Genomic DNA, 25,330 nt, shown 5'->3' with positions numbered 1-25,330 from the left:
ACTAAAAAAAAGATATATAAAACCTATAATATGTAACAATAAATAACATTTAATGCCTATGCACAAAATCAGGGGTGTGAGAGCTGTAATATTCACTAATAGAGTATAATTGCCTTCCTTATTACAGTTCTTTGTTGGGGACCAGCACCCCGTCTTTATTAAGAGCTGCAGGTTTCAAGTAGTTTATACGATTGCTTCAGCTTCTTTTCAAGACTCTTTTGCTGGACACACCCTCTCATTTGCAAAAAATTGGGGGTCATACAGAGGCGAGTGTGACTCCACTGGATAACCTGTCCCGGGAAAGGGCCACAGATTGGTGATTGTATTGTGCGTCCATTTCATGTCTGATAACCGATGTGTTCTGCTTGTTGCTTTAGCATGAGATGCCCTTTCAGCAAGGACTGGCCCCTTACAGTTCAGATAGGCTGGTGAGTTACACGTGAGCTCGCCCCTGATCAGACGCGGCTGCATTGATCTGCAGTCACCCGGTGACGGATCACTTTGGTGGTGGGAAACTTTCTGAACATAAATATAAACTTTCTAAACTGTTAAAGCTGGATTGTCCTCATTGCCTCTTCTGTTACATCTGCAGATCTATAATTCTATCTTTTAGTTTTAAAATGCTACTTAATTATATATGATGAGATAGGATTATTATACGGTTTTAATAGATATACAGTAGGTCCATGTGTGGGCACTTTGACACACAGGCGATATTCAGAGCCAGCAGTCGTGGCCGGGCTGGGGATTTGTGTGTGTGACCTTCAGACCTCACCGCAACTTCTTGGGGCAGAGCTCACCACCGGCGGCTGCATGCATTATACGCTGGCACTGCAGGCCGCCGTGAAAAAATAAAATATATACATTTGTGTGTGTGTGTGTGTGTATGTATGTATGTATATGTGCGTGTATATATATATATATATATATATATATGTATATATATGTGTATATATGTATATATGTATGTATATATATATATATATATATATATATATATATGTATGTATATATATAATATATGTGTTCCAATAATCCGGCACTCGTTTGCTGTAGTGCAACTTTGTGTGCTCGTGCTGTATAAAATACAATGCCGGTCCTGGATAATACAAGTCCATGCACAGCACTACTGGTGAAAAGGCTTTTATGTTAAGTACAGTTAGTACATCCAATCTTTACACAGAGTGGCAGCAACGTTTTTGATTGTCATTTTGCATATTATTGCTATTACCACAGCAGCTTGAGGACGGGGTCCGGAGGGATCCAGAAACGTTGCTACCACACTGTGTAAAGATTGGTTGTACTAATTGTACTTAACATAAAAACCTTTTCACCAGTAGTGCCGTGCTATATATATATATATATATATATATGTCTTTTTTTATTTAATTTTTTTTGTCCCCCAATAAAAATATTGTATAGATAGACAGATTCTTCAATGGGGTAATAGAACCAAGTTTACAATTTTAACAGTCATTAATGCACCTGTTTGAATTTGTTTAGCGCATCTGTTGTCTGCCCAAAGTTGGAGTCAGACCTTTGGTTAGGCCGATAGATTGTGACTTTGGTTCCCCGGTGTGGTGGTTATTGCATATTGGGCCAGCCCACAAAATGGCCGCCTCCGCTGCATTTACTGTAGATGTGAGATGATGCTTAAGAGACCAATCCAGGAATGTATTAGACTATAGTGGAGGAAATGTGTCCTAGTAGTGCAGTAAACACATCCATCGCTGGGTCCCCATAAACCTTGGTTACAATGAAAGAATAAATCCATAAACAGCGACTTGCGTGTATGAGGGGATTTCCATAGCTCGGTCTCTTTGGAGAAATGGTTTTGCTGAGGGTTACAGGTGCTGAGCACACTCACATCACTCTGCCTGGCTGTTCTTGCCGAGCGATCAGAAGATTCCAAACATTCTATGTCGGGTCAGTGGGTTATTGTAAATGAACGTGATTTTGTGGGAGGGGGTTGGATGGTTTGCACTGCATCCAATTATTTTACTACTGTGGTGGTTCTGTCAGCGCTATAATAGGTTGCCAGCTAGTTTGCTCGTCAAGTAACAGCCAATTAGAGGATTGTGTGCCCAGCATTATATAAGCCCTATCTACTTGCATCCATCCCACTGTGGGTAGGAGAGTTTTGCGTTCCTTATTACTTGGTATCTGTGATGGCATTTATTGGTGGTTGGTGACTTTGGGGGAGATGTATCAAGCCTTGGAGAGTGATAAAAGTGGCGGAAGTTGACAGAAGCGACCAATCAGATTCTAACTCATTTATCTAGCACAGTTTTTGATATGAGTGTTAGAAACTGATTGGTTGCTTTAGGCAGCTTCTCACTTTACCACTCTCCAAGGCTTGGTGCATCTCACCCTGTATATGGCTGCTTCTTCTGTCTGTATACGTCTGGTGTCTGTGGTAAGGGGAATTCTGTTTGTATTTTATTCTGAAATATCTTTGCACATTCTGCAATCCTAAATCAGTCTTTAAATCTGTTCTGTTGAAAAGAGAATCTCTCCTGACCGTCTTAAAGTGACATCTCCCTAAAAAAAAAAATCTGTGTTTTAAATACACTGTCCTGATATCTATATAGAGCGATTATTTTTGTACTGCCGAAGTGCATGAGCACTGCTTTCAAGAGCGGTCCCAGCGAGGGCCTGGATGCAGTGTGACTGACTGGGAGCGTTTGTGGGAGGCAACGGGGGGGTTTGACTGTGCCTGGGACCGTTCGTACACAGTGGTTAAGGCCCTGGCAGCTTACTCCCAGGCGGACATTATCTGAGTGACCATGGAGCTGCCGAACGCATCGATGGCACATCTATGTTCGCCAGGGGGGGACTTGAGACTCTGCTTATGGGTGTCTCAATACAAATCCAGGCTGCTGAGACATTGGCATATATTTTTAAAACCGCTACTTACTGGAATGTAGCTGAGACGAGATTTGCGGGTATACAACCGGGAAACCGGCTGCTGGCTTCCCGACCGTCATATCCCGGCGAGGGTGAAATGCTGGGCGTCTAGATCTAGACGCCTGACATTTCCCCGATGCCGGGAGACCGGCGCCCGGCATCCTGATCGAAGGGATGCCGGACAGCCGCGGGGGGGGAGGGTTAGGTTTAGAGCACCCGGGAGGGAATTAGCGTTAGGTACCTCCATTCCCCCCCCGCCGGGAGGGTTAGGGTTAGGCTAGGGGGAGGGAGGGTTAGGCACCCCCCCGGCGGACTTAAATTTAGGCAGCAGGGAAGGGGGGGGTTAGGGTTAGGCACTTGGGGGGGGGGGAGGTTAGGGTTAGGCACAACTAAGGAGGGTTAGGGGGTTAGGTTAGTTTATACTTACCTTAAAGGCGATCAGGATTTCCATTGCTGTCGGGCTTCCGCTGCCGGGCTCTGCTCATCTGTCGGCCAGGCGCTGCCGGGAATCGAACCGAATCATACTGATTCCGATTTGCGTACACCCCTGAACCCGGCCCATTGTCACAGCCATTAGATAAAGCCCCACTGCTAAATAGCCATTGTCATTAAAGATGATTAGAACCCTGTGTCTCAGGCATGAAGCTGTAGCCTTTCCTCTTACATTTTTCTGTTTAAGTCCATTTTTTTCTGTTCCTAAGGCAGGAAAGTGAATAAGGGCCGGATAGAGAGCCCTGTTTATTGTCTGATCAAAACTGCAGCCGTTTCTAGTTGTTTCAGATCCTTACACTGACCATTATGGAGCAATGTTCTGAATAGAGCGGTTCCCTGGAGTCCTCATCGGTAAACCCTATACCTGCATCGTTTACAGTAGATGCATAAACAAGTGAAGTCATTAGTCACACATAGGGGGCGCTCAGCACACACAACGCATATAATGTAGGTGCTACTCCCTGCTTTACACACAGCTGACCCTGCTGTAGTTGTGTCCCCCTGTAGGATCTACGGTAATTCTTTCCAGGAGATATTCTCTTTTAAAACAACAATCTGTGCAGCTCCTGCAACACACTGGTCATCCAGAAGAGGAAGCAATAAACACTCTCGTATTATTTACAGGACCCATTGTGGAAGGTCCGCCGCAGCCAGAAACTGGATATGTCGGCGCGGCTGGAGCTGCAGTCTGCCCTGGACGCCGAACTACGAGCCAAACATATAGTGCAGGAGGAGCTGAGGAAGGCAAAAGATGCCAATATTTCATTTGAGAAGTATGACGCTTTCTATAGATCTTCTTTTTTTGATTGCTTTTTATTGATCATGTTATAACGGCCAGATCTGTTCTGCTGTTTGGTCCTTAATCATGCGTGCGCCGTTTAAAGTTTTTTAGTAATTATTAAAGGCTCAATTGCCGATGTAATGTAACTTTGAGGGGTTCCTACTATCCGTTTATACGCGGCTGAAAAGTAGAGATTGAAGGCAGAAAGATGGAGAATGTATTTAGTAAAAGATGCACTAGAATGCGTACAAGCCAGTTGTTTGAAGGCGTAATATTAGTGTATTAGACCCGGGTCACCTAAGCCCGCCCATGCCTCGCCATACTTATCTTGTAACGGGTCCGGCGCTGCAGGGTTCTCTCCCATCTCCTGGCCCTTCTCCATTGTGGCAGTAAGAGCCGTTGGCAGGGAGGGGAGGAGGTGGAGTGCCTGTGGCTCCCAATGTGCCTGTCTAAGTCATGACCGCTATCCTCTATTAATGCTCTGTACCTGGCGCAGAGTAGTCTTCCTCTCCGGCTGGTTTGTCTCATCACCACAGAGGGAGCTGTTGGACGCGCTTCCCGGCTCTCGCTCCGCATGCCGGAGACGGGATAAGCCTTAGCCGATTGTTATATACATACCTTACATGACTTCCATTTGTATTGGCATGTTATATGATGTGGATATCAATGTAATGATTCCAGCTGTTTACTGCCCACTATAAAACTACATGGACAAAACTTCAGAACAGAGAGTAGCCCTCAATCATGGATGGTCCCCTCAGGACGGGCCGGAAGCTGTCTAAAGCTGGGTACTCGCCTAATATATATCCTCAGATGATGGTGGTTCATACATACTGACCCAACTGTCATTTGGCCGCCGGTCCCACTGGCCGGCGCCCCCCTCCCCGCGGCCTACGCTGCAAGTGTATGGGGAGGTCAGCTGTCCGCCCGTACACACCGCACGATGGACAGATATATCTCTGCTGCACAGCCGACAAGATATGTGAGACGTCGTTCAGACATATCGCTGGTACACACTGGCCGACGGGCTCGCAGTATATTGGCCGATTAATTGATCGGCTAATATATCTGCCAGTGTACCCAGCATCACTCTGGAAAAATAGTTAAAATTCTGCATTGCAAACAGTGGCACCCTATTATTATTATTATTATTTTATCTAACCCTTAGTGGATTATACAGAAGCATTTACATATTCAGTGGCAGAGATATTGTTTTCAGGAGATCATTCAGATGAGAGCATAGAACAACCCTGGATACATGTACATACACACCCCAGTTTTTTACAACTATATGATCATTTTGTTACGAGGGGATCAGGACATATGGAAAGTTAATTCCCCCCCCCACCACCACCATTTTCCTGACAATGAGCTGCTCCTTTTCCACAATTACTTTCTGGAGAAAACAATTTACATGAATGTGAACAATCCACAAACTTGTATATACCACCAGCCTACTGACAGACGGCACACACCAAACATACCGCTACTGACAGACGGCTCACACCACACATACCGCTACTGACAGACGGCGCACACCACACATACCGCTACTGACAGACGGCTCACACCACACATACCGCTACTGACAGAGGGCGCACACCAAACATACCGCTACTGACAGAGGGCGCACACCAAACATACCGCTACTGACAGAGGGCGCACACCAAACATACCGCTACTGACAGAGGGCGCACACCAAACATACTGCTACTGGCAGCCATCTCTGTGACGGCTGGAGCCAAGGTCCACCGTCTGCTACCCAGATATCCATAATACAGGTGCCACACTACCAGTGGGCAGAGACCAACTGTACTGTTAGTTGTGAGATACGATCCACATTTGGGGGGGGTAAGGACAGCTGTCCAGAGCCTACAGCCAAAGGTCCATAGTGACGCTTGTCTGGAGGATATATAAGTCCTGCGGTACAGATATGGTGCAGGTATGTACACAGAGCTTCAATGTGTGCATATGTAGGGGCCTTGCAACGTTGTGATTTCCACTCCAATTAACCATTGCCATAATGTCTGTCATACTGTGTTAATGTACACACAGAAGACTGAGTTTTCCTCGCTCCATCCAGCAGAGGGGACACACAAACTGCACCACGTCCTTTATGCAGGCCTGGACTGTCTTTTCTCAGCCTCCCTGCCTCACAAATGCTTACAGCTGAGCTACGATGTAGGAAATCAGCCGTTGTGGAGACAGGATAGAGCTATGTGCGTTACCACCCTTACAGAGCAATGCGGAGCACAGGGGATGCATAGACAGACTCTGGGGGAGATGTAGCAAACCTAAAGCGGACCAGTGGATAAGTTGCCCATACTGTAGCAACCAATCGTCTCCCAGCTATCATTTATCAAGTACATTGTATATAATGAAAGCTAACATCTGATTGGATGCTATGGGAAATCTGTTCACCTGCCCTCCTTTAGGAGGTGCTCTGAGAGTTTACCGACTAATACGGTTCCTCTCTTTTGTTTGAAAGCATTCAGGCTTGTTGTGCATTATGTAGAGGTCGGTACTGACGTTCCCTCCCTGTATTGCAGTAAGCTGAAAGAGGCAGAGGTTAGGAACACAGAGCTGCTGGAAGAAATGGAAAGCTTAAAGAAGAAACTGAAGGACAAAGATGACAGTGGTCAGTACATCTGCTGATGAGGCTCCTTATTTCTAGCCTGGGAAATACATTTTCTGTCCTCTAATTCCATGTTGTGCTTTTGTTTTTAGGGCTTAAGCTTCCGGACTTCCAAGAGTCCATTTTTGAGTACTTCAATACCTCTCCCCTACCACATGACCTGAGGGTGAGTGTATCTCTGTAGTGGGTCACCAGCTCCATCCCCCAAATACTTGTTACTTTCTCTGTGCCAGCCCCATGCCCCTAACATTTATCTGCACCAGCCCTGTTCCTCTGGCACGCATTATCTGCGCCAACTCTGCCCCTTGATGTATTATCTGCACTAGCTCCGTCCCCCTGACATGTATTATCTGCACTAGCCCTGTCCCCCTGACATGTATTATCTGCACTAGCTCCGTCCACCTGACACGTATTATCTGCACTAGCTCCGTCCACCTGACACGTATTATCTGCACTAGCCCTGTCCCCCTGTCATGTATTATCTGCACTAGCCCTGTCCCCCTGACATGTATTATCTGCACTAGCTCCGTCCCCCTGACACGTATTATCTGCACTAGCCCTGTCCCCCTGACATGTATTATCTGCACTAGCTCCGTCCCCCTGACATGTATTATCTGCACTAGCTCTGTCCCCCTGACACGTATTATCTGCACTAGCTCTGTCCCCCTGAGACGTATTATCTGCACTAGCTCTGTCCCCCTGAGACGTATTATCTGCACTAGCTCTGTCCCCCTGAGACGTATTATCTGCACTAGCTCTGTCCCCCTGAGACGTATTATCTGCACTAGCTCTGTCCCCCTGAGACGTATTATCTGCACTAGCTCCGTCCCCCTGACATGTATTATCTGCATTAGCTCTGTCCCCCCGACACGTATTATCTGCACTAGCCCGTCCCCCCGACACGTATTATCTGCACTAGCTCTGTTCCCCTGAGACGTATTATCTGCACTAGCTCCGTCCTCCTGACACGTATTATCTGCACTAGCTCTGTCCCCCTGACACGTATTATCTGCACTAGCTCTGTCCCCCTGACATGTATTATCTGCACTAGCTCTGTCCCCCTGAGACGTATTATCTGCACTAGCTCTGTCCCCCTGAGACGTATTATCTGCACTAGCTCCGTCCTCCTGACACGTATTATCTGCACTAGCTCCGTCCCCCTGACACGTATTATCTGCACTAGCTCTGTCCCCCTGACACGTATTATCTGCACTAGCTCTGTCCCCCTGACATGTATTATCTGCATTAGCTCTGTCCCCCCGACACGTATTATCTGCACTAGCCCCGTCCCCCCAACACGTATTATCTGCACTAGCTCTGTCCCCCTGACATGTATTATCTGCACTAGCTCTGTCCCCCTGACATGTATTATCTGCATTAGCTCTGTCCCCCTGACATGTATTATCTGCACTAGCTCTGTCCCCCTGACATGTATTATCTGCACTAGCTCTGTCCCCCTGAGACGTATTATCTGCACTAGCTCTGTCCCCCTGAGACGTATTATCTGCACTAGCTCTGTCCCCCTGACACGTATTATCTGCACTAGCTCTGTCCCCCTGACACGTATTATCTGCACTAGCTCTGTCCTCCTGACACGTATTATCTGCACTAGCTCCGTCCCCCTGACATGTATTATCTGCACTAGCTCCGTCCCCCTGACACGTATTATCTGCACTAGCTCTGTCCCCCTGACTCGTATTATCTGCACTAGCTCTGTCCCCCTGACATGTATTATCTGCACTAGCTCCGTCCCCCTGACATGTATTATCTGCACTAGCTCTGTCCCCCTGAGACGTATTATCTGCACTAGCTCTGTCCCCCTGAGACGTATTATCTGCACTAGCTCTGTCCCCCTGACATGTATTATCTGCACTAGCTCTGTCCCCCTGACATGTATTATCTGCATTAGCTCTGTCCCTCTGACATGTATTATCTGCACTAACTCTGTCCCCCTGAGACGTATTATCTGCACTAGCTCTGTCCCCCTGACTCGTATTATCTGCACTAGCTCTGTCCCCCTGACATGTATTATCTGCACTAGCTCTGTCCCCCTGACATGTATTATCTGCACTAGCTCTGTCCCCCTGACATGTATTATCTGCATTAGCTCTGTCCCTCTGACATGTATTATCTGCACTAGCTCTGTCCCCCTGACACGTATTATCTGCACTAGCTCTGTCCCCCTGACTCGTATTATCTGCACTAGCTCTGTCCCCCTGACATGTATTATCTGCACTAGCTCCGTCCCCCTGACATGTATTATCTGCACTAGCTCTGTCCCCCTGAGACGTATTATCTGCACTAGCTCTGTCCCCCTGACACGTATTATCTGCACTAGCTCTGTCCCCCTGACATGTATTATCTGCACTAGCTCTGTCCCCCTGACATGTATTATCTGCATTAGCTCTGTCCCTCTGACATGTATTATCTGCACTAGCTCTGTCCCCCTGAGACGTATTATCTGCACTAGCTCTGTCCCCCTGAGACGTATTATCTGCACTAGCTCTGTCCCCCTGACATGTATTATCTGCACTAGCTCTGTCCCCCTGAGACGTATTATCTGCACTAGCTCTGTCCCCCTGACATGTATTATCTGCACTAGCTCTGTCCCCCTGACACGTATTATCTGCACTAGCTCTGTCCCCCTGAGACGTATTATCTGCACTAGCTCGATCCCCCTGAGACGTATTATCTGCACTAGCTCTGTCCCCCTGACACGTATTATCTGCACCAGCCTCACAACCTGGCATGTATTACTTTTACTGCACCCGCCCCTTCACACAAGGTTGTATTAGTTTCTATGCACCAGACCAATCCCAGTGACGTGTATTACTGTCTATGCACCAGCCTTGCCCTCTGACGTGTATTACTTTACCTGCATCATTCCACCTGTGTATTACTTTCCCTGCATCATCCCGCCTGACGTGTATTACTTTCCCTGCATCATTCCACCTGACGTGTATCACTTTCCCCTGCATCATTCCACCTGACGTGTATTACTTTCCCTGCATCATCCCGCCTGACGTGTATTACTTTCCCTGCATCATCCCGCCTGACGTGTATCACTTTCCCCTGCATCATTCCACCTGACGTGTATTACTTTCCCTGCATCATCCCACCTGACGTGTATTACTTTCCCTGCATCATCCCGCCTGACGTGTATTACTTTCCCTGCATCATCCCGCCTGACGTGTATTACTTTCCCTGCATCATTCCGCCTGACGTGTATTACTTTCCCTGCATCATCCCGCCTGACGTGTATTACTTTCCCTGCATCATCCCGCCTGACGTGTATTACTTTCCCTGCATCATTCCACCTGACGTGTATCACTTTCCCCTGCATCATTCCACCTGACGTGTATTACTTTCCCTGCATCATCCCGCCTGACGTGTATTACTTTCCCTGCATCATCCCGCCTGACGTGTATCACTTTCCCCTGCATCATTCCACCTGACGTGTATTACTTTCCCTGCATCATCCCACCTGACCTGTATTAATTTCCCTGCATCATCCCACCTGACGTGTATTACTTTCCCTGCATCATCCCGCCTGACGTGTATTACTTTCCCTGCATCATCCCGCCTGACGTGTATTACTTTCCCTGCATCATCCCGCCTGACGTGTATTACTTTCCCTGCATCATCCCGCCTGACGTGTATTACTTTCCCTGCATCATTCCGCCTGACGTGTATTACTTTCCCTGCATCATCCCGCCTGACGTGTATTACTTTCCCTGCATCATCCCGCCTGACGTGTATTACTTTCCCTGCATCATTCCACCTGACGTGTATCACTTTCCCCTGCATCATTCCACCTGACGTGTATTACTTTCCCTGCATCATCCCGCCTGACGTGTATTACTTTCCCTGCATCATCCCGCCTGACGTGTATCACTTTCCCCTGCATCATTCCACCTGACGTGTATTACTTTCCCTGCATCATCCCACCTGACCTGTATTAATTTCCCTGCATCATCCCGCCTGACGTGTATTACTTTCCCTGCATCATCCCGCCTGACGTGTATCACTTTCCCCTGCATCATTCCACCTGACGTGTATTACTTTCCCTGCATCATCCCACCTGACCTGTATTAATTTCCCTGCATCATCCCGCCTGACGTGTATTACTTTCCCTGCATCATCCCGCCTGACGTGTATTACTTTCCCTGCATCATCCCGCCTGACCTGTATTAATTTCCCTGCATCATCCCACCTGACGTGTATTACTTTCCCTGCATCATTCCACCTGACGTGTATTACTTTCCCTGCATCATCCCACCTGACCTGTATTACTTTCCCTGCATCATCCCGCCTGACGTGTATTACTTTCCCTGCATCATCCCACCTGACCTGTATTAATTTCCCTGCATCATCCCACCTGACGTGTATTACTTTCCCTGCATCATCCCGCCTGACGTGTATTACTTTCCCTGCATCATCCCGCCTGACCTGTATTAATTTCCCTGCATCATCCCGCCTGACGTGTATTACTTTCCCTGCATCATCCCGCCTGACGTGTATTACTTTCCCTGCATCATTCCGCCTGACGTGTATTAATTTCCCCTGCATCATTCCACCTGAAGTGTATTAATTTCCCCTGCATCATCCCGCCTGACGTGTATCACTTTCCCCTGCATCATTCCACCTGACGTGTATTACTTTCCCTGCATCATCCCACCTGACCTGTATTAATTTCCCTGCATCATTCCACCTGAAGTGTATTAATTTCCCTGCATCATCCCACCTGACGTGTATTACTTTCCCTGCATCATTCCACCTGAAGTGTATTAATTTCCCTGCATCATTCCACCTGACGTGTATTACTTTCTCTTCCCCAGTGCATTGTACAGATGTGTGTGCCATTATAGCAGTCACTAGTCTTGGCCCCTTTTGCATGTGTCCAAGCCTGTGCCTACATCATATGTTGCTCTCCCAAATGCTTTTTCTTTAGGTCACACGTCACCCTGTGGAGCGCCTTCATACATTGTACCACTGCCCCTGCTTTCCCCATACTAACTCAGCTTTTACAATGACCCTAAACCTACAAAACAATAAATATCAAAGAATAAACACATCTTGTACCATTTAAATCTCACGTCCGATATTGTACACAAAACCACGTACCCGGTCTCTCACTCCCCTTATCGTCAAATATTGGTACATATGTTGGTTAATGTTAGTAGTGTCATTCAGGTGGACAATGATTTTAACGGTAAGTATCAAAACGTTTTTGTTTCTTCCCTGTACATGAACTTAGCAGGCATAGACATTCGATTTGGCCTTAAATATCTCTACATTATGAGTTATCTTTACTAGAGCGGTGCGGAACCTGGCCATTGGTACCCCAAATACTTTACTGATACATTCTATTGTGCGCAGACTTTAGTAAACTGGTACTTTGGGCCCAATCAAACAAGCCACAATCACTGCTTTTATTAGTTGCACCGGCTGTAACTGTGACCCCCAATTCCGGCATATGTGGGTGCTAAGTACTTATGTTTTGTCCCTCCTATTCGTTGCCACAAAGGAGCCAATGTCTACCTCGTCCACGTCCTCACTTCTAGCGTTTTGGGAAGACGTAAGTGCGCTCACAGCTTTACACTCGTGACCGTTCTAAAAGCCAGTAACCTAGCTGACCTTTGAACCTACGTTTAACCTTTCGCTATACCAATGATAAAAGGTCATCGTTTACTAATCCATTAACATTACATGAAACATTTGGCCTTACAAGCTATTTTAGAGCAGCAATTCCAAATAAAATTAGGGACGTGTGTTTTTTAACTTTGTTTAAACATTACTGTGGCAGGCTATAAGAAGCTTGGAAATAAACCTTTTCAATTTTGGTTAGTTTATGCAGGCTACCGTTAATGAGTTATAGCTCTGCACAGTGTTATGTGACTACCAAGGCAGTAACATGTCACATTATTTAGTGAGCAGAGAGGCTTTTGAATGCCCCACTGAGCTCCGTTGGCAATCAACACACAAACCCCTCCTCCTTACATGAACACAGAGGCTTCCCAAACAATACACCTGTTAAGCTTTAAGTCTGTGAGTGTGACTGTCAGCCATACTTGTCTTCCCTCCAGACAGATTTTGAAAATGAGATAATGGTTTGTAGGACAGCTATGCAAAATGACCCCTATTTAAAAAGTAAATTTACCTTTCCTTTTAAGGAGAAATTTATTTGGTATCGCTGCTTTAACTTCCATTAACAATGAAATACTTGTTTAACCCTATAACTGTTCAGGGGCATGGGAGGATAACCACTGATGGCAGGAACAGGCTTTGATTTAACTACTTATGTGGGTAATATTCTCTTTTTTATTGAATTAATGATTTAGTTATTGTTCATTAGAATTTATATATATATATATATATATATAGCGCCACCATAATATACAGTGAAGTATATATATTTATCATTCAGATCAGTCCCTACCCCAATGGAGCTTACTGTCGAAATAAACAGGCATTATTGGGTCAGTTTTAGTCTGCAGCCAATTAATGTAATGTTTGGACAGCATGGATAGTGTAGTGGTTAGCATTACTGCCTCACAGCACTGATGCCTTGGGTTTGACCTACACCATGGCCCTCCCTCGTGTGGAGTTTGTATATTCTCCCCTTGCTTTCGTTGGTTTCCTCCGGCAAAAATTAACCCTAGTGTGTATATTTGTGTACACGTGGACTGGACTGGGGAGGTAACCGGTAACCTGAAGGAAACACTTGGAGAACATGCAAACTTCACACCAGATTCTGGTCAGAATCAGGCGCAATGATTTATGCAATAAGTGGAATGAATATTCTGCCTATGCTTCATTTTAGGTTACTTTTGCTGATTTGTGTCCGCTTTAATAGTGATGGCATAAAATGCGTTCTCTTCGCATCAATTTCGCATTTTCTATAAATACATTGAGGGAAATTGGCCTACAAATGACTTTTGGTCACACAGATGGTAGCTTTGAGAATCACTTCTTATACCTGACACATTTCTCCGATGTGAAGTTTCTGTTTAGATTTAATGATTTTGCCCTTTAGTGGTTATTGTCTGGTGATCACCAGATAATATGGCCTGGCGGTGGTAAAGTACTGCAGAGCCAGGTAATAGAGGTGGGCATTCAATGTGTCCAATTTAAACTCTTGGCACCTACACAGTCAGGGGTACCCTCATTTGTAAAAGGGGAAATCCCCTCTGAAATAATGTGCCACATTAGAAGTTGCCACCCTATGCTACAGAAAACGTTAAGCCCAGAGATATGGGGGGTTTCTAATGTGGAGATCTTCTTTATGCTGCCTCCAATACATTCAGGGGTGCCCTCATGTGATGCGATTGTCTACTTTTCAAATGGTTGGTCTCATTGGTATGCAGTCGGGAAACCGGCTGCCTTAATACCTACAGCCAGCTTCCCGGCTGCTTTATATATATCTAGACGCCTGTCATTTACCCGATGCCGGGAGACCGGCGCCCGGCATCCCTATCGAAGGGATGCCGGGCGCTGCGAGCGGACAGCCGCGGAGGGGGAGGGTTAGGTTTAGGGTACCCAGGGGGAGGTTAGGGTTAGGTACCCCCCTGGGGGACTTAGGCTTAGGCAGCGGGGAAGGGGGGGGGGGTTAGGGTTAGGCACTTAGTGGGGGATTAGGGTTAGTCACTCGGGGGGGAGGTTAGGGTTAGGCATCCCTAAGGAGGGTTAGGGGGTTAGGTTAGTTTATACTTACCTTAGGGACGATCGGGATTTCCAGCGCTGTCGGGCTTCCGCTGCCGAGCTCTGCTGATCTGTCGGGCTGCCGGGAATCGAATTGCCGGCTATGCGGCAGCCGGGATTCCATACCGATTCCGTGTCATTAGGCTACCATATTATTCTTTAGACATTTAATGCATTTTATTTCAACTAGCAAACAATGGAAAGAAATGTTGCAAATCATTTTAAAATGTCGATTTTTTTTTTTTTTTTTTCTGATTTATTCTGAAGTTTGCTGTTTTGGAAAGGTGGATTACTGCCGAAGCGAGCACCAAGATTTCTTGGTGGGGTTTATAAGAAAATAAATGAGACACGTTCTCTCTAGTTAACTTTCTTGCCATTTAAATTTTGTATTAAAGATAAAAACTTTTTTTTGTTTTTCATTGCATGGTGTAGATTTTATATGCTGTGTTGGTAGAAATAAGCAAACTAAAGTCATTTTTGGAAAATTCTAAATCTGGGGGGAAAAAATAAATATATATATATATATATATCATTTGTGTGGGTACTGCATAAATAAACTGATATTGATGTTGGAATCCGATTAGCGCAAAAGGTGAACCTAAGACTAACTGTAACAGAACTTAATTTACCACATTAGTAATTAAAACACTAAACTATTGTAATTTCTCTGCCCTAAAACCAGTACTCGTGTGTACTAAGGACTAATGCATCCCCTACTGTACTTGCAGCCCTTTGCTTCTCTGTGATCAGAGAATTCCTATGAGACCTGTTATGCCTGTATTTTCCAGTAGGTGGTGCATCTTTCCTTACATAGGGCAGTATTCAATTTGGAGCGAAAAGCCGTTTTTTGTCTAAACTTTTTCGCCGATGACGTCATGTTCGCCGATTCCATTTATCCCTGTATTCAAATTGTCCGACTTTTCGCCGGTGCGAAAAGTTTGCACATTGTAACCAGCGGAAAAGTATTGCCAATGGATACCCTGCGAAAAAAAGTGCAGAAGTGGGGTTTTGGGGTGAAAAATTGCAGCAACCCCCTAAACCCATTTTACACCCCCCATTTTACAACGCAAAAAAAAAAACCACAAAAGACACCAAAAAAAAGCACTTTGAAAAAAATGGGCGAAAAAAAAAAATCAAAGTGGGGGTGCAAAATCAAAAACTAGCGAAATAGCCTTTGGGGGGGTCTGGAAGTATTGGGGAGGTGTATTTTTGGATTACAGGTGCTTGCTGAAGGTTGTGTTTTTGACACTTTTTAATGCTTTACTTTAGCAACTTTAAAATATACTTGCACCCGTTTTCATGTTCCCCAAATTTGCTGGGACTACTTATTTTCCCCCGAGAAAATTGCTAAATGCTATTCTTCACCCCTGTCCCAAAGACTCCTAAATAGCGCCTATTGAGAGCATTCAAAGACCCCAAATACCTTCAGCAGGGCTAATCGGGGGTACCCATAGTGAACCCCCATGTCAGAGCATCTTTTGGGGGGTTGTCAGGCTGATTTCCCCAAAAACGACAGGACTTTCCGCCTGCTTGGGTTTCGCCGATTTGAGATTGAATACGGGGATACGCGTGAAAGCGCGCGATAAGTTTTTGCCGGCAAAACAACCGATGACAGCAACAGACTTATCGCTCCAAATTTAATATGGCCCATAGATGGCATAAGACACCATGTAATCCCGGTACCAGATGTTACAGCAGTTCTATATTGTTATTTTGTGTTACAGTCCAGCATCATCAGTGATCAAGAAATCCCTACACCCAAACTGGAAATCTCCCCAGCACTGTCCGTTCCTTCAGCCCAGGAGCAGCAGCCCGAGGTGTGAATGTGTTCCTGATGCCATGTGTGCAGTATCCCGATGACTGACAAGTATTCAGTCTGAGGCTAGAGCAGACACACACGTCTTATCCATCGTTGGTCCCTGGTTAGGGGTTGCTATAATATCCCTTTTAATCGGGTTGGGTAGGGAATGCCGGTGCTCAGAATCCCAACACCGGCATCCCAACAGGGTTAGCATACTGACACCTGCTGGTATGTACCCTAAACCTAACCCTCCCTCCCCGCAGCCTAAACCTAACCTCCCCTCCTCCCCCACTGCCCAAACCTAACCCTCCCACAGTGCCTAACCATAACCCCTAATCCTAACCCCAATACTGTCGGAATGTTGATGCTGGTATACCGACAACCAGGATCTCATCTACATCCTTCCCCTTAACCAGGGGCACACATTAATTACACCAGTTCTGTGGTCGAATAAAACCAGGTTAAATGCAGATTTAGCCAGCCTCAGAACCTGTGCAATTCATATGTGTTGCTGATTAAGAGGATATTACATTAACCCTACCCTAGGTACTCTAGAAATAATCTGTCTCCTCACAGCATGGGACAGCATTGTGATCACAAATGTTCCTTGGTTCGGGATGTGTGGCAGAAATTGTGAGACTAAAGTGGTGCAGAAAATATAGTCCGACGTGCTCTGTTATTAATAGGAGAATTATTCAGAAGTTGCTTGCTATATACTGCCATATTCTGTAAGAGTCCATCCCACTCCCAGGTCACAGGCTTGGATCAGTACGGCATCTGCCCAGTTAGAAGCAATGTGTGTTACTAAAGACATGTTTGCTCCTTTTCCTATTTACTTATCACACTTTAAAGTATTTGTTATAGTCATAGAATTTTCCGTAGCATCACTCTCTATAGCACAGTAAGGTCCAGTCTAACAACATAGCAGCCCCAGTTGGTAAATGCTCCCAGTTACCGATCTCAGTGTAACAATGGATACCTCTTACCCTTGCTCTTGGCCATGAATCTGGCCAGTCTCTTGTATTGTAGATGTACTATCTTTCTATTGCATTATAATTAACTGGATTTGCGTGTTTAAGTTTCAAATACATTTTTTGTTTTCTTTCACTTAGGAGTCTGCACGGTCGCAAACTCGGACGCCGCCTGCTCCTTCTCCAACTTTTACACCAATTTCTATCACTATTCCAAAGGTAAGCGGACTCATTATCCATGCAGCTGTCGCCTAAGCTCAGTGGCTGCAGCCGTCTAGTGGGCTGATCCAGTAATTAGGAGACTGCAGATCACCTGGAGACCGATACATATGAGATGCGTTTTGTTGCGTACATAGCGAGGGCGATTCGTTTTTTTTTGGTCTCAATCGATTATTTCTGGGAGTCAGGTTCATCACTGATTGCTCTACTTCTCTGGTTCTGAGTTAATTGACAGCTGTTCTCCTAAATAGATACGTTTTGCATTTGATTGTAAGAATCTTGTAGCAGGGCATATTTGGGCCAGGAAGCTGAACAAAGCGCGCATCCTAAGGACGCAACAGGCGGCTTTCTAGGTTGCGGGGTGGGGCGGCCCTGCTCGCGCACCCGTTACGGTCGGCCCTGAGTAAGAATATGTATATTATATGCACTCTGTACACCCTGTATAATTTGTTTAAGCTGCCAATAATCTCCCTCTTACCACTAGATAGTTACTGTTTGACTTAGACATATCTAACCACCTTACCATCCTATAGCGTGGGTGAGCTGTTTACATAGTCCAGGGCAAGGGGACATCAGTACTTCTGTCTTTGTAAACGCTGTACGGCACTTGGCAGTCGCTTGTATTAAATCAGCTGATTACAAGTAGTTCTTCACTGATGTGCTGATAAAATGACCTTGTCCAGTGTGAAGGAAGCAGTATGTTCCATTTGGTGACCGTAGTGGAGTAAGTCAGTCAGCAGCACCCAGTCCGCGAAGCCAGATGTTGCATATAAAAGTCTCTTCTAGACATGAACGTGTGTGTAACCTTGGCAGCCCTACATGTGGGTCTTCATTCCTCCCTAGTGTGTCAGTGTTATGTGTTTTATTCCTGCTGCTGATAGTTTATAACAGGACCGTACAGCAGGGATGGGGAACCTCAGGCCCAGGGGCCACATAAGGCCCGCAGAGTCATTTGGTCTGGCCCCCTGAGCTTTTCTCTGCTAGCCTCATCTGGCTAGCAGGGTGCCTAGAATGGCAGCCAGAATCTATGCAGCAGTGCCACCTGGAGCATCCTTAGGTAGCTTCAGACTCACACCGCTGCTCTTACAGCTCCCCAGAGCATCCCCAGGATGCTCCAGGCATTTCTGTAATCACTGCCGATTGTGGCCCCGCCTCGTGTGACGTCACACGGAGGAGGCATGGCCTGCCACCTGGCCCCCAAATAATGTGGTGTGTGTGTGTGTATGTGTGTATATATATATATATATATATATATTTCTACTGCAGGGTCCATAGGGTATCCACAGGATACCTTGGGGTATAGGCGATGGCGGCAGACATCCAGGCACCACAGAGTTAAATTTCCAGCCTCCCAGGATGTACTGGGGTCCCTCTCCTATACCCCGCCCCCGAGCCTCAGGCCACTCAGTTTTCGTAGGTGCCTGGCCGGACCAGTCGCACCGTACAGAGGGGGGTCTTTTCAAGGCCCCTGAAGATTTCTTTGCAGCTGTGGCTGCACAACTAGAGTGCTCCAGCATAGGACAGTCAGTATTGACGTCGATGCTGTCACTCCTACACCCCGCCGGTACTGAGATGGTACGGGGATGCTGGTTGGTAGCTGGGGTTCCTCGGTTCAGGAGGGGGACCCTGCATTCCATCATTCAATGGAGCCTGGGAATTTTGTGGTGTCGTTGGATATATTCAGGGTGACTACCTGAATGTCCCTATTTTCTTAGAACACCAGTGTTTTTCTTCAGGTTTGCAGTGGTCGATAAGCATTTCCAGTTTTACCATGGTCATGGCAGTTATGGCAGCCCACCTGCGGATGCAGGGGGTCCGCTTGTTACCCAATCCGGGCGACCTCCTGGTGCTACCAGAGTCTCCAGAGATACTTCAGTGCCATCTGCAACGGACAATATCTGTGTTGCTACGTTAAGGCTGACTGATACACTGGAAATGGTCCTCTCTGATTCTTCACAGAGGATGCTCCATATCCCAACATCTGAGGATCTTTGTGATTGAGGAAAAGATCTCTGCATTACAGGCAAAGGTACGCAGATGCCTGCAGAGTCGCCGAGTGTCTATTCACTCGGTAATGTGGTTCCTGGGTTCCAGGGTGTTGCTGTTCGACATGGTGGAGAGCACCCAGTGTCATTCTGAACCTCTAGAAAACTTGATCCTCTCCGGATGGGATGGGTTGCCCCATAGGATAAAGTCAATAGTGCTTTCCCCGGAGGTTTGTCTCTCTCTGGCCTGGTGGCTGCGGAAAGCTCACCTAAACAAGGGGCACCCCCTTTGGGATTGCGCACATGGTCCTTCTGACGACGGACGCCAGTATCCGTGGCTGGGAAGCAGTGACGGGTCCACACTTGTTCTAGGGCAGGTGGACACCAGTAGTTTTTGCGCTTCCCATAAACATCTGAGAACTCAGAGCAGTATTCAAGGTTCTTCAGGATACAGGACAGGTCCTCCACGGAAATACCGTGCAGGTACAGTCTGACAACGCCATCATGATGGCTTATGTAAACCACCTAGGAGGTTCCCGAGTCAGGCGACACTAACAGTGGTGTACCGAATTCTGGCTTGGGTGGAAGGCTATTTCCCTGCCATCATCGGCAGTGTTCATTCAGGAATCCTCGGATGGAAAGCAGGCTTTCCCAGCCGTCAGGACGTGCATTTAGGGAAATGTCCTCTTCATCCGGAGGTGTTCAATCTTCTGGTGAACAAGTGGAGCCTTTCAGAGATTAGACTCTTATGATAGACGTATGTTGGTCCAGTGGACCTTCCAAGTTGTGTACCTCGTCCCTCCGTTATCCCTTCTTCCTCCAATAATAGCAAGAAGGAGGCGCGCTCTTGCTGATAGCTCGTGCGTGGGCCAGACTGCACTATTACTCAGATCTTTGGAGTGTTTCAGTTAACACTCCGAAGCTGTTACCTCTACGACCGGACCTGTTGTCTCAGGATCCTGGCTGATACCCAGACCTGGGTTGTCTGTCCTTGACGACTGCCCTCTTAAGGTCTAGGAGTTTTTCCAGCTCTATAGTTAACAGGGCCTATGTCCATGCTACGAGCTCGGAAGATTTTATCTGCAAGAATTTACCATCAGGTATGGCATACTTTCTTTCAGTTGTGTAGCCCTACAGGCTATGCTCCTCGGGTATTCCGGATATCCAGAGTGTTGGCTTTCCTACAGGTGGGTTTTCTGCCCTGTTGGTTTCATCGTAGGATTGCTACTCTTCCTGATGTCCGCACCTTTGTGCAGGGTGTACATTATATTCAGCATCCCTTTGTTCCACCTGTGGCTTCTTGGGATTTGGCTGTGGTCTTTAGGGCTCTCTGAGGACCGCCATTTGATCCACTGGGCTCAGTGGATTTCAAATGGCTTACGGCTAGGAATGTATTCCTTCTGGCCATTGATTTGGCCGGTAGGATCTCAGAATGGGGGGCTGTGTCATGTAGACCTCCCTTTTTCTCATCTTTCCTAGGAACTGGGCAGTGCTTCGCACTTGCCCTGGTTTTTTACCTACAGTGGTGTCTAGTTTCCACATCAATGAGGAAATTATAGTACCTGCCTTTACTTCCCCAGTCCTTTCTGCTGGTGAGGCCTCTTTGGATGTGGATCGGGCTCTAAGAATTTAAGTTGACCGTACCAGTCCGTTTAGGAAATCAGACTCTCGGTTTTGTCCTTTCTGGTTTCCATACAAAGGGTTGGCCTGCCACTGCGCTAACTTTGGCAGGATGGATTCACAGGTCTTCCTGTTCCATCCTCTATTAAAGCTCTTCCACTAGGTCTGTGGGTCCTTCGTGGGCAGCTCGACGTGGCGGTTCAGCGGTGATTGGCAGCCACGTGGTCATCTGTCCATATTTTTGTAAGGTATTATGGCCCTGATTCAGAGCTGGACGCTCTGACCAGAACGCTCGCTCTGAATCAGGGCCCACATCCATTAAAATGGAGCGTCCTCCTGGACGCTCATAGCTGTGGGTGACCACCCACAGCATATACGAGTGTCCAACAAGATGGTCGCGATGGTCTTGACCATCGCGACCATCGGACTTGCGAGAGAAACCCTGTGGTCGGGTTTCTCAACCGCAAGGCCAGGAGTGATTTTGGCTCTATCAGAGCCAAAATCACTCCCACTGACATCACTAGTGATGTCAGTGGGGCCAGCTTCAGACGGTAGGCGTTCCCATAGGAACGCCTCCGTCTGGCAGGCACGCCCCCGGAACGCCCACCAAAGGGGGCGTGCTGTCAATCAACATCGACAGCACGCCCCCTTTGGTGCGAGACCCGGAGCGATGGAAAGTCCTTCGCTCACCGGGTCTCGCGCACTGAGCTCCCCCCGTCGTGCGCATGCGCAGTGGGGAACATCGACCCACTTGTGAGCGGACTGCCGCTCGCAAGTGGGTCTGAATGACCCGCTATGTTTTTTGATACCTTCGCCTCTCAGGATGCTTCCTTTCGCCGGCGGATTCTCCTTACAGCACAGGAGCGTCCCCACCCTTAAAGGATACTGCTTTGGGACATCCCCAAGGTATCCTGTGGATACCCTATGGACCCTGCAGTAGAAAATGAGATATGGTAAGAACTTACCCTTGTTATCTCTATTTCTACGAAGTCCATAGGGTTCCACAGGACTCCCGCCCTGTTGCACCTGTACTGCAGATGGGCTTTGATCTGGTCACTGGTTTCTCCGTCTCCTTCTGGTGAGAATGTGATTCTTGTGTGTTCCAGACTGTCTTCTCTCTCTTTTTTGCTCCTGCTCCGGCCTATGGCTTGTTACGAAACTGAGTGGCTTGAGGCTCGGGGGCGGGGTATAGGAGAGGGACCCCAGTGCATCCTGGGAGGCTGGAAATTTAACTCTGTGGTGCCTGGATGTCTGCCGCCATCGCCTATACCCCAAGGTATCCTGTGGAACCCTATGGACTTTGTAGAAATAGAGATAACAAGGGTAAGTTCTTACCATATCTCATATTATATATACACACACATACATATGCCGTACAGGGATATTTATAGTAATGGGGCAAATTTAACTGTTAATGAAGTGAGTGTGGGCCAGAAAAAAAAAACCATCATCATTTTTAATAGCCAGGTTCTGTCCCAACCTATATTCCTCACATTATCCTGACAACCAGCAATAAAACACTGTTAATAGACCTGTGACAGACCTTTCCTAAATACTGTGATTGCATGAAGCCCTCGCACAGCTGAATTCCTCCTGTAAAGCAACACGTCTCTTGTGGTCTTCTGAGGGAACTTGAGTCACAATATTTCTGGAATACAATTGCAAGTTACCCTTGTGGCATAAAGGGTACAGGGAGATCACTGATGGTGGCACAGGGCGGGCGTATATGATGCTTACTTATGCTTGGTCCCACGCAGTGCTGGTTCTTGCCCGGTCTGCTTTACATGTGGCGCTCAGGTATGTGGGCGGGATCACAATTTTACCAGTTGCTAACACTGGTGAGTTATCTGTCCAGCGCGATACCTTTTTTTTATTCTTTTGTACATACTTTAAACTCCCTTATGTAGATCTAGATTGTTACACCACACATTGTCTAGTTTGAAAATGAAGGCACCATTAGAAAAAATAATATTCTGGATAACCAGATTGTCGACTGTAACGCTGCCTTATGAGTCTGTGTGCCAGGGGTCTTCAAGATGCGGCTTTTCTAGTTGCTGTGGAACTACTTATCCCAGCATACCCTGCCACAATTTTGCTATTAGGGCATGCTGAAACTGTTGCAGGGCATGCTGGGATGTGTAGTTTCCCAGCGGCTAGAGGCCATTTGTTCCTCAGGGTACACACATCTGCTTGCTGACCTTCACCTGTTTAGTGGACAGGTAGGGAGCACACGCAGTGCTGCACCAGGGCTCAGCCGGCATTCCTAGGGGATGTTATTACAGTTCTGTGGTCGTATCCTTTCTCAGTCAGTACACGTATCGGCTGGTTCTTTCATCAGTGAATGTTGGCTGCCTTTCCTGAGGATTTAGCCTCTTCCTTCAGGGGTTTTGCACCATTCTGTATGTATTTGTGGATGGTGTAGTGCTGCGTTACTGTGGAGCCCTCTGCTATGTTGTAATAACTAGTGAGAGTCTGGAAGTTAATGTGTGAATAGACTTTTATGTTGCAGACGCCGGTGGCCTCTCCTTTCCACCATAGATAATAGCATTCAGTAGCGGGCTTGTGTCTGTGTGATGGAGAATATAGTCTAGGAGAACGTGTGGTTTAAAACTAAATGTATAATTTTATTACTTTTAATATTAAATTAATGAATAAAAATGCTTTGGGAGAAATATGGCAAGGATAAAAGGATTCATAAGGGAATCTGGGTCTATAGAGTCCTACTGAATCACCCTTAGGATATCAGATACATTTTAGTCAATGACGGCAACAATGTATTCATTCAAAACTGAAGATAGAATCAGTAGCAACAAGATTTATAGTCCAAGTCTATGGAGTGGTATTATTAGACAGCTGCACCTCGTAGTGGTATAGATGGTGATGATCAGCAGTATCAAATTATAAATCAGCTTGCAAATAAGTTCTGAAAAGTAAACACTTCTGGATATGAATATAGTCTGGGGGACAGGTTTAAGGTGCACGTTCCGCCTACCTCCGTACCTCCTATGGTGTCTTGACGGGTGTCCGGTGTATGGTGAGGTGTATGTGGGATATACCTCCTCTTGCTGTATAACCGGCCCCGATCACTGATTTATAATACTTTTATACTGCTGGTGATCACCATCTATACCCCTATGAGGTGCAGCCGGGTAATAATACCACTCCATAGACTTGGACTATAAATCTTGTTGCCACTGATAGTATGTTCAGTTTTGAATGAATATGTGGTTGCCGTTAATGACTAATATGTATCTTGTATCCAAGGTGATTCAGTATATGATTTTATAGACCCATATTTCTCTTAAAGCATTTTTATTCATTTCTCATTTTATTACGTCTAATATTAAATTAATTCCATTTTAAACCATATGTTCTCCTAGACTATATTCTGCGCCACACACAGACACAAGCCCACTACTGTTTTCCACGCTTCCTCCATCCATGTTCCTGTCAGTATTTACTTGGCTTTTTCTGGCATTGTGGATGCCCTCCTATCCATTCCCCCGAGTCTGGGGGCTTCAGGGTGGTGTTCTTAGCTCAGCTTTTTCTGGTAGATTAATCCACTTACAAGATGGTGCCCAGGAATGTAATATTCATGGAGCTGTTGGACGCGGCGGTTCGCAACAGGGTGGGGGGGGGGCAACATACGCATATGTCGGTTCCCTTTATTAGTGTGTGTGTGTTGTCATATATGCCCTTGTGCCCTCCAAATGTAAAGACCTTCTACCATAGACGAATAGGCAGCACTCCAGGGTCTTGTACACCTATATATTAGAGTATATAATTATGTATTGGTGCTTGCAGTGTGCACCCTGCATCTTACTTTTTTGTTTGCAGTTTTCTTGATGAACACATTTCTATATCTGGGGTTGATTAGGAGGTAGATTTACTAATGCTTCGAAATATGAACAGTGGAGGTGTTGCCTATAGCAGCCAATCAGATTATAGCTATAATTTCTCTATTGCATTCTAGAAAATGATAGACAGGATCTGATTGGTTGATATGGGCACCAACTACACTTCTCTGTTTTAGAAGCTTTAGCCAAGTTACCCCTAGGTGTCATATTCTAGAGCTCTATCGGTGAAGCTTATTGCCGGACAGTATGTATTATGCTGGAGAACAAATTTCAAAAACGGAGGCCCAGGAAAATGGAGCTGTTACCAATAGCAACCTATCTGATTTCCAGTGCAGCTGAAAGAGGACTTCTCAATGCACTT

General features: G+C 46.4%; 1 protein-coding gene across 2 annotated transcripts in view; it reads left to right on the top strand.

Annotated features, from left to right (window-relative positions):
* The window catches only part of CDC42BPB (CDC42 binding protein kinase beta), a 125,515-nt gene that overhangs the window by 75,460 nt on the left and 24,725 nt on the right, over window positions 1–25,330 (top strand). Inside the window, exons 19-24 of one of the 2 annotated variants that reach the window (XM_088464292.1) lie at window positions 378–428; window positions 4,024–4,172; window positions 6,730–6,818; window positions 6,908–6,981; window positions 16,241–16,333; window positions 17,430–17,507. In XM_088464292.1, the coding sequence (XP_088320418.1) occupies window positions 378–428; window positions 4,024–4,172; window positions 6,730–6,818; window positions 6,908–6,981; window positions 16,241–16,333; window positions 17,430–17,507 (534 nt within the window). The remainder of the gene's footprint in view (window positions 1–377; window positions 429–4,023; window positions 4,173–6,729; window positions 6,819–6,907; window positions 6,982–16,240; window positions 16,334–17,429; window positions 17,508–25,330) is intronic. The other variant, XM_088464293.1, reaches the window with a different exon arrangement.

The sequence above is a fragment of the Taudactylus pleione genome, unplaced genomic scaffold (assembly GCF_031769625.1).
Source record: "Taudactylus pleione unplaced genomic scaffold, aTauple2 ptg001628l, whole genome shotgun sequence".
Lineage (NCBI taxonomy): Eukaryota > Metazoa > Chordata > Amphibia > Anura > Myobatrachidae > Taudactylus > Taudactylus pleione.
Note: the sequence above shows the minus strand (reverse complement) of the source record. Positions and strands in the feature narration are given on the sequence as shown.